Source organism: Hipposideros armiger, unplaced genomic scaffold, assembly GCF_001890085.2.
Source record: "Hipposideros armiger isolate ML-2016 unplaced genomic scaffold, ASM189008v1 scaffold_227, whole genome shotgun sequence".
Taxonomy (NCBI): Eukaryota; Metazoa; Chordata; class Mammalia; order Chiroptera; family Hipposideridae; genus Hipposideros; species Hipposideros armiger.
In genome coordinates this window covers 1,511,328-1,521,911 of record NW_017731577.1, presented here as the reverse complement: position 1 = coordinate 1,521,911, position 10,584 = coordinate 1,511,328, and the positions used below count along the sequence as shown (strand labels likewise).

General features: G+C 34.7%; 1 protein-coding gene across 11 annotated transcripts in view; it reads right to left on the bottom strand.

Annotated features, from left to right (window-relative positions):
• Positions 1–10,584, bottom strand: part of SOX5 (SRY-box transcription factor 5) — a 987,332-nt gene that overhangs the window by 140,745 nt on the left and 836,003 nt on the right. For 8 of the 11 annotated variants that reach the window (XM_019654616.1, XM_019654621.1, XM_019654626.1 and 5 more), the window contains one exon: positions 4,234–4,357. In XM_019654616.1, coding sequence (XP_019510161.1) covers positions 4,234–4,357 — 124 coding nt within the window. The remainder of the gene's footprint in view (positions 1–4,233; positions 4,358–10,584) is intronic. The other 3 variants (XM_019654620.1, XM_019654627.1, XM_019654623.1) reach the window with 1 other exon arrangement.

The following is a 10,584-nucleotide window of genomic DNA, read 5'->3' as shown; positions in this document are numbered from 1 at the left end:
GGAGGGGGGTTGTCACTTCGAGGGGTAAAAGGTATGACTATTGCACTGTGTTGTACAGCTGAAACTAATTCTAAAGAATGTGTATTTCATAATAAAAAATAATTAAAAGAAAAAAATAATACCCATTTTGCTAAACTGTTACAGAGATGAAATAGGGCCTAGCGCTGTGTTTGTGTTATTAGGCTATTTATAAATGATAAATATTGAGTATAATGCCAGCAAAACACAGATCCTGTTCCAGTCTGAAACCCCTCCGAGCAATTAATTGCATTTCATATGCTCTGTAGAACCAAATTTACTCTGCCACACCTGGGGGAGGCTAGGAAAACATAACTGTTTACGTAAAAGTATTACAGTGCTGATGGAAACATTTATCTTATGTAAATATAACCTTAACCTTAACTATTTTCATTATAATCAAATTTTAAACTTTCTCTAGTGTCATCTTCCACTGGTCTATTTATCCAGAGCTCATGTTGGAAAAGATCATGTGATTTTCTTTGAAAATGTATTTAGCCATTGTTTTGGCTGTATGAAACCAGAAATATATTCACACACTCATTCTGCAGTTTAACACGTTGATTAATTTTTCAGACATGTACTAAATAAGATAGCCATATAAAGTTGTTGATTGAAATATTTAATTGCCTTATGAGATTAGCTTAAATAAATAGAAGTCGATGAGCCAAGCTTAATAAACTTAAAATATGTTGTATTTACTCTTCGTCATTTTTCTGGACAGTATTTCCGCTTCCAATAAAAAAGGAAACTCTCAGTTAATTAGTTCCTCATACACCACAGTAAAATTAATGTTTAGGAGTTAAATACCATAAACTTCCTCAGGCATATTTGCTGATGTGTTCCTGTTTTTAGTTAATGTCACATGTTTTATTGTTTAATGGGGGTATCATGTGGGTTCCATTATATCTCTCTTGTGCAAAGGATGCATGTGTCTGGCATTTTAGGAGACTGCATGCTAATTTCTGATTTAACTGTGTCAGCCGTGTCAGCTGACATACAGGTCATTGACAGTCAATGCTGAAACAATCACCAAATCACAAGCTAAAAACCGTTGACATGGTATACTTTTATCAAACTGACAAAATAGGAAACATGTGTTGTCAGGATCATGTACTATAGGTTCTTGGTAAATAAGCAGAGAGAAGAGGGTGTAATCACATCTCAGCCTTCTGTGTTTGTGTGTGTTAGACTTATTGTGACCAGCTCTTCCCTTTATCCCCTGCACTGTACCCCAACATCATATAAACCAAACTCTTTAGGCGAACCTAACTTAGTTGTAAATTTTTTTTTTTTTAAAGAATTGCTTTGGTATCTGAACTGCCAGTTATTTAAATTCCCATCTGAAGGAAGTCAGATTGTTGGTTTAAGAATGTGAAATGATTAAAAAGTAGAAAGAACTGAGTGCAAAAATGTATATGACATTCCAGAATTAAATGGTGACAACCACCCTCCAGTTCTCACGGGAGAAATGTTTCCAGAGATTTATATTTCATTTATTTTGTCAAGACACACATAGTCTAAACAGGAAAATTTATCATAAATACTTTCTATGAATGGGTTGATGAAGAACACTTGAATTTTTGATACCAACAAATAGTATATCTTTCATATTTACTTGAAACTCAAATCAAGCAAGATGGGTCAGTCTCTTTCATTGAAAACTGTGTAATGTTACTCAAATTAAAACAATTGACAGCCAGAGAAGTCACATATGGTTGACAATTATGGGGGGAATAACAAAGGAAGGCCCACTGAAGAGAGATGTTAAGATTTGTTTCTTTCCTTACCTCTATCCTTTCCCTCCATGTGACTAGCAAGTACATAGTTTGAATGATTTTTCCCTTCCACCCAGTTCCTCATTGAAACTCACCCAAAGTGCCAGGGTGTCAACAAGGGTGGCACTTTCTTTTGCTACTGGCTTCTTAGTTTTAGACTTTGGCGTGATGCTAGTTTCAAGCTTACTAGCAGCTGTAAAGACTTTATGCTGTTTTATTTCCAGGGTTACAAAAGGAGTGACATCATTTTATAACTTTAAACACTGAAGGTATGAATATCAAAGGGTTAATATACTAACAATTTTAGAAAAGGGAAAATTTCTGCATGCCACATTACACTCACACTGAACAAATGCAGTGTGCCAACTCTGCCAAATGGGAGAACGGCTGAGGTGTTCTTGACCTTTTCCAGGCCTACAGTTATGCTATTGTTCATATTCAATGTGGTTTTCTCCTCAGCACAATATTTGCTAATGGGACCTATTTCTATAGTTGCTTAAAAAATTTCTTTTTGGAAAACAGAACGAATCTATATGTATATATTGCAGGTGCCGTCTGAGGCAACTGATGATTTTTAAAAGTGTCTTTTTTTTCCATTTTAGTAACCAAGGCTACCAAAAAACACATTGGCAACATGTGTTTAACGTGAAGAGTAATTCCTTAGGAAAATGGAAACAACACAAAATGAAAAAAAAATCTTTTATGATTAAAATCTCAGGATTCAGAGAAGCAACTGAATTTAAAATTCTAATTTTAGAATTTAATATTCTTAGAATTCAAATTTTAGGATGTAAATATAGTCCTTAATTATATGAAAAAGTTTCTGAACAAATAGATCTTAAAGGTAGAATGACTGGCAAATAATATTAAGTGAATAAAATAAGGATCCCGAGCGAGAGCACCATCTTAAAACATAGGAAACCAAAGTCAAGAAAAAGATGTGTAAAAGCCATATAAAAACCGCCAAGTGTAAATTACCATATAAATGTGCATTTTTATAGTCCTGAGTTCAGTTCACTTTTATCCAGACTTCATAGTTGCAATATATTCATCTCATGTTACTTTGTATGTTTAAAGAATTACATCTGAATATCTTCAATATTATATAGAAAAAGGTTTAAAGGCTAGGTATAAACATGAATTATGAAAATTCAAAACATCATTTGACAGGCAATTTAGATCTGATGTCTATTAACATTGGATAGTTTCACAAATGCAATAAATACTGAAGCAGAGTAAGATGCTAGTGGGACAATTAATTTACATATCAATGAACCAGAATATACTGGTAATTACAAAATGATATTCTATATAAGTATCTAAAATGATATTATTTCACTAATTGTTTTCAATGGTGTTCTACTTTTATCAATGAAAGTATTTCAATAAACTTGTTTTTTCTATATTCTTTCTAGTCACAGTAATGATATTTTAGAAAGTATTTAACTTAGCAGTTTCTAGCCTTTTTGGAATTTGTTGCTATTTTTATCTAACAGATTATAGTTGACATTTTGGCTATTTAACTTTTAGAAAATGAAATATTAGATTGCTTCCAAAACTAACAATGTACAATTTTGATTTTTGTAAAAAAGAAAAAAGTCATAAAAATCACAGGCATCTAAAGTTAATAAGCAATATAAATAGTTATCTTTGTGTAACTCATCAGTTAATGCAAAAATGTACTTGTGTTGTTTGTAGTGAGTTCTCATTCATTACACATTGATATGTAAATTTATTCTTTCATTCATTCATTCATTCAATAGTTGAATGTTATACTAAAAGTTTAGATATAATGATAAGACAGAATCAGCACCTGCCTCCATAGAGCCTTCAGGTAAAGTGAAAGAGAAAATATACAGGATGCCAAGGAACCAGGAGAAATGCATCCACCTAGGTCAGGCAAGCTCTCCCTGATCTGAGTTGAAAGAGGTTCAGAAAACCAAAGCGAGTGAACACTGACAATGAATGCCCAGAATCAAAAAAGAGTATGGTTTGGTCTGAGAACTAAAAGAAGACTAGTGAGAAATTAGCTGTAAACATAAGGTGGAGACAGATAATGGAAGGACAAGTCATTCACATTAGGAAACTTGGGTTTATCTTAAAGGAAAATGGGTAGCTATTGAAAAGCATATTCCAATCTCATATATGTCTAAATAAATTGAACTTGAAAATCATATTCATATTTTAAGAATACACTGGAAATAGAAGTTATGAAACTAAATTCTAAAGAGCAAATATTGTCTTCAGAAGCACAGAAATAATCTAAGCTCTTTTAAATACCAACATAAATCCTTTTCAACACCTTCTGTGTGTTTTCTCTTTAAAATAAAAATGCTATATGGGTGATCTCATTTCTTGGTGTGGCAGAACCATTACATTGCCTAATTTAAAGCCAAACCCTCCACCCACTCCCAAATGAAAAATCAATGGTACTTACTACATCCAGCTTTATAGCTGAAGCCTGGAGGAAGGAGGAATCCTTGCTGGGCCGCTGCAGCCAGTGTCCGTTGATCAGGAGGGAATACGGGGATCATTAATGGCGGCAGTTGACCTTGAACCTGCTGAACGTGATAAAGCCGATCAAAGAGAAGAAGTAATGGTGCGCCATGATTCCCACCCTCCTCCATTTATGATAAAAGAAAATCATTTACTCAATTCAATATACTGGCATACAGGCTTGTTAGAACACTGGGCTTGAGGCTATGCCTTGGGATGACCTTAGGAGAATCAAAATACACTGTAGTGGAAAGGTGTTATCGAGTTCACCGTCTAACCTGATGAATAATTTCCCTGCATGATATCCTGGAGGGTGCTGAAGCATCACTACTTCACACAACAAGCCCTTTTCTCATTGCATTAATATGATGGTTTAAAAATTATCCCTTAGAGGTTGAGCTAAAATCTCCTTCTGAAAGTTCCACCTGTTAGGAATAATTGTACATTCTAAAGCAAAACAAACTAAACTGGTATCATTTTATACATGGACGGATCTTCATTACTTGAAGATAATGCTCATGTTGACACATAATATTGAAATTTTAAAATTCTCGAATAAAAAAGCTGAAGAAAGCTTAGAGAGTAACTAAGATTTTCCCCTTCCTTTGTAGAAGAGGTAACTGGGACCCAAAGACAACCAACTTGCCGATGGCCATTGAATGGGATAGTCAACACTAGGTCTAGAATCCAACCCCTCAAATTCTGTTCTGTATGATACTTTTGTCTTCATCCATTGTTTTTCAAGCCTTCAAGCACTCCTCAAACCACATGGCTCTGCTTTGGTGGTCACCTTTGGACTACACCTTAATTAGCTGGTGTCACTCTCACAATATGGGGTTCACATCTATAAATGAATAATATAGCACAATGGAATCACCACCTTCTTCGAACTGAACAGGAATTTCTACAAGTATAACCTAATGCAGTCATTTCTGCGCTCTGTCACATTATTGGCTAATGCAGAGGTGGTCATTAACTAAAACACCTAGGATAATTTTTAACACATTTAAGCAAGATCTCCCTGGTGAACAAGATTATTGGTTAATGTTTGTCACTGAATATGTGAATGAGAATTTAGGATCATGCTTAAAAATTACACATCTGACACTTTATTTTCCCTACTGCTCCTTCCACAGATTAATTCAGTTATTTGGAATATATTTAATAAAGACTATGTACAAGAAAATGAGCTATGCAGGGGAGATGTACTGGTGAACAAGAAAACCAAGATCTTATACCTATGGAGCTTACATTACAGTGGGGAGAACAGTAAAAAGTAAAACAAACAAATATACAAAAAAATTATGAATTCATTTGGTGGCTAATCCTGACAGCAACCCTGAGCTGTGCCTTCCTTCCAGTGATGAGTGGCATTGCACACTCTTAGGGCACTTACGATTCTTACAGTTCCCACCATTTCTCACTTGAAAAGCTTACCTTCAGTTTCCCCTTTATTTTTTGCAGTAAACCACTAAGCTGGTGAGTGCCCTTTTCTTGGGTGAGGGGGGAGCAGTTTGAGAGGGAGAGTGAGAGGAAGGGAGGAAAGAACAAGGAATGGAGGGAAGAAGGGGGAGAGAAAGAGAGAGAGAGAGAGAGAGAGAGAGAGAGAGAGAGAGAGAGAGAGAGAGAGAGAGAGAAGCACTGTAAGAATAAGGGATCAGCAATGACTCTAAATTGGAAGGCATTGCTTTTAGCCAATAGGATTTTAAACCTATCACTGCCACTAGAGTGAAACTAAAAGAGAATGACAACAACCAAGAAAACAAAAAGTGCCTTAAGGTTAAAGTCGAAGATTATACCATTGCAGCCAGCATTTTTTTTGAACATTCTGGAGGAAAGATAAACCTTATGTAGAAACCAATGTAAAACACTTGATGAAAAGCTCAAAAATTAAAGACTGCCTATTGAGCAAGTCTGTAGGAATAAGTGGCCTAACACAAGAGGTAGAATTCTGAAGGCAAAAGAGCAGGGGGCTAGTTCAGTATAAGCAGAGGATGCTAACCAGAATAACACGGAAATAAATATACACACCAGCCACACTGACTAAGGGTTATCTTCAGCTACTGTATATCCTATATATTTCATTGTTTGTAAGTCATATTTTACCTAGTACATCTCCTGCTTTCTAAGACACCATTGGTTATAAGAGGTACCATAAATTTAATAGGCACATTTTAGAGGGAAGAAGGAAGGAACTTCAAATGAAACACATACAAGCCTTATAAGAGGCATCCAAATTTCAGATTCCTTAAAATTTGAGAAAACTACCTTTTAGAATTGCAAAACCCATAGGTTCTTATTTGAATGCAGTCGTTCTCAGACATGAATGTCGATTAGAAACACCAGGCAAGCTTTAAAAATCTCTCAATGCTCAGACTGCTTCCCAGACCAATTAAATTTCAATCAACAGGGGTGAGACCCAGCCATCAGCATTTTTTAAAGTTCCCCTGTTGAGTCCAATGCGAGTACAGGTTTGAGAAGTTCTGTCTTAAAGAATGCTTTCAGTGACTGTCAAAGAATCTTTTTGTCTTCATTTTTGCCTGGAGTTATAAAGCACCTTCAGATATGCAAGTAATTGAAAGGGAGACTCTGCCTGATTTTTAACAGGTTCTGGTGTCCACAGGATACAACCAGGTATTAAGCCATGCTCCTCATAGAATTCCAGCTAAATGAGTCTTGCATCTGTATTTTCATGCCCTTCTTGTCAAAAACTTTTGATGGTTTGCTTTTACCTAAGAAATGATGACCAAATCCCCTCAGCATGGTATTCAGGATCCTTCACACTTTGTCCGGACTATCTTTCCAGGCATTTCTGCTCCCCTTCCTCAGATACCCTGTGCTCTTACCTCAACAGCTCATGAAGAGCTCCTTGCATACTTGGTGTTTTTCCATGCTTGAATGCATCCAGAAGTATTTTCTCCTCTGTTTTGAGTGATTTCTCTTTTCCTTTTCTTCTTGGCAAAAGTCTACTTATTTTTCAAAGGCTTTTGAGACTCACATAATGTCTTTGCCTGTGAAGCACTTCTTTCTTATGGTGCCAATTTTCAGGCAGAAAGAACTGTTACTTCTTTTAACCTCATAAAGCTAATATAAAATACTCACTGTATTGAATAAGAGTTACTTGTGTAACATAAGTCTCCCTTATGAGCTTAATAATAAAGAAAGAGGTTGCAACTTATTTATTATTGTACCTTTAGAGCTCAGAACAGCATGTAGGGTGCTGACCAGAATAACATGCAAAGGTACCCACAACAAACCAGCCACACTGGTTAAGGGTTATCACCAGCTACTGTACAACCTTTATATTTCATTGTTTGTAAGTTATATTTTATATAGTACAGCTTCCTATGTATTGATAAGTCATAAATAAATAAGAAGAATGAATTATATAGTCCCATCTTTCTAATTACATCTTCGTGCACTAACTCCAAATGTCCACAAAAAGCACATGGACAACAAAGTTACGTAATGGCCAGAAAGGAATTCAACTTCACCAAGAAGAATGGCAGCATAAACTACCAATTGCTTTGTGTGCCTATTCTTAAGCTATAGCCAAATGGTCTTATACACTGTGATATATCTATGAGTCTTAGAATTATGCATGCATGAAGAAATAAAAAACAGAATCCCAGAATATTAGAAATGTATCGTATATTTCTGTAATGGACAGATATGCATGCCTATTATGTTCTAGTCACATGGTGTTTTAATTATTATAGCTTTGCAATATGTTTTAATAACACTTAGTGATCTACCATTACTCTTTTCTGTTTTCAAATATGTCCTGTTTTCTCTAACATTTATTTTCCCACATTAATTTTAGAATATGAAATTTCTATTTGAGTTCATTAACCTGATGGCTTGATAGCTACTAGCAGGTTATAACTTTCGATTTATTTAAATCTTCTTTGCCTCATAAAATTTTTGTAGTTTCCTAGGTAACTTTATTTTTAAGACTTTTAAAAAATATATTTTTATCACTATTGGAAAGGGCATGTTTTCTTGTTATATCATTTACAAGTTGTTGTGTGTACATAACCCAACATCTATCTACTTGTGTGTGACAGTTTTTATCCAGGCATTTCATTTATACGCTAATAATTTATAATATTTTTTCAGCTAAAAAATTTTAGTATTTTAAAGAATAAACTGCAATGAATTCTGGGGCTTTTTAAAATCTCTGCACTCTAAACTTTTGTCTTACTCTGATGATTGAAATGAATTTTGCTTTAGTATTGTCATTTGTTTTGGTGTCTATATTTGCCAAGATCCACATATATAGAATAACAGAGGTTTAAGACTGAGAAAGATCCTGGAGATTATCTGAGACGACACAATCATTGTGCTGAGGAGGAAATAAGAATTAGCTCAGTGATAAAAATTGTTCAAGGTCCCCCATTTAGGTAAGAGCAGAGTTAACACTGGAGCTCCGTCTTCTAACGCTTAATCTAGTGCGCTTTCCCCACACACTGGAAAACATCAGGGGGAGAGGAGGAACTACAAGGGAAAGAAAGGAACTAAAGCAGAAAGAAAACAAACCCAATTTCATAGTCCCAATGCTGGGTTTCCTTTAGAATATCATAGAACAGATTATAAAGCACTATAACAGAATTCAAGATAAAGTAAAAGTAAAATAAATATAATCTGTGGTTAATCCATATATGCAACTAAAAATACATTTCAAGATACAGTTGATTCTCATCATTGGCCTGTTTTGTATTTGCAAATTTGCCGTCTCACTAAAATTTACTTGTACCAGTGCTTTATCAGTCATTGACAGACTTGTACAAAATAGCGAGTAAATCTGTTGATGATTTCACTGTTTAAAATGCATTTAAAATTAATAATAAATATTAAAAGGTGTCTTTAAACAGAAGCACATACAAAATAAGGTTATGTATTGATCAATGATGAAAATGGTGTGACCTAAGCTCTCAGGAACCTAACTGTATTTCCCTCAGGAATAACTGTTTAGTATTCGCTAATTCGGTGTTCATTACAACTTTATAGAATATAACTAGAGCAAATAATGAGCACCAACTGTATTATTGCTATCTATCTTAACTTTCAGTTCAGTTTGGCTGAAATTTAGCCACTCTTTGGAAGAAAAGGATACATTACATCAAAATAGTGTAAAGTTTTCTGGATAAATTTTAAAACTAATTAAGTTATACTGTTAGTAATTCATTCTTACATATTGGCCAGTTTTGAATATTTCCAAATCCTATTCACTATTAACTTCATTTATTTTCTTTTACTTAATGGGTGGAATTCCCTTTAAGCTCCTAATTAAGGTTTAAAATGTGTGACATTAATAATTAAGTTTCAATAAAATACTTTTGTCACTAAATTTCAGTCTTCTTATTGGAAGCATGTTATTCACAAGTTAGAATACCATTATAAATTTAAAAGGCTATTCTTACATTTTTTAAACTTCAGGATGAAATATTGTGTTTTAATGCTGTTTATAACTCTACCACATAGATAATGAATATATCCTTGCCCTCTAAAATCTTAAGAATCCAACACAAACCAAATACATTATCACACTTGAATAAGAACAAGTAAACACTTATTAATTATTCATAATTAAATATTTTATATTTTATATAAATGTTCTATTGCAAACCCTTCATTTGCTTCCTGAAACTAATATATCAAGTAGATATTTAAGGTTATTTATTTCCCATATAGTTGCATGGGTCTGTTTATTAGTGTATTCATTCAATCAACATTTTTACTAAGCCAAATGTGTACTTTTTTGGTAACTAGGGATACAAAGGTGAATTCACATACAATGACTGCTCTCTAGGAGCTCTGAATCAGATGGGGCAAATGGATAGATAGTTACACTGCTATTCATTCAACAAAAGGCGCTACGGAAGCACAGAGAAGAGGCTCCTAACATAGCCAGAGTCAGGCAGGCCTCATGGAGATAGGTAGAGCAGGTGTAGGGTCTGAATGGGTAAGTAGGGGTTAGCCAGGCAAAGAGATGGGAGCGAGAGAGTGGAATTCTAAAAAGATGGGCAGATATGAGCAAAGGAACAGGGACAAGAAAAAGTATCATGTGAGGGGGATACCATTAGCAGTCTGGAATACCAAAAAATGTAGAAGAAATTAGTAGTGAGAAAGTTTGCCTGAATCAGTGTGTGCATCAGGGTAAGAAACTTGAGATTTCCCCCTTTAGGCTCAGGGGAACCACTGAAGGATTTTAAGTAGGTCAAACAGAATACTCCGATGGGTATATGGAGGAGAGATTGGAGAGGCCAAGCATAGAAGCCAGGTAGCAGGC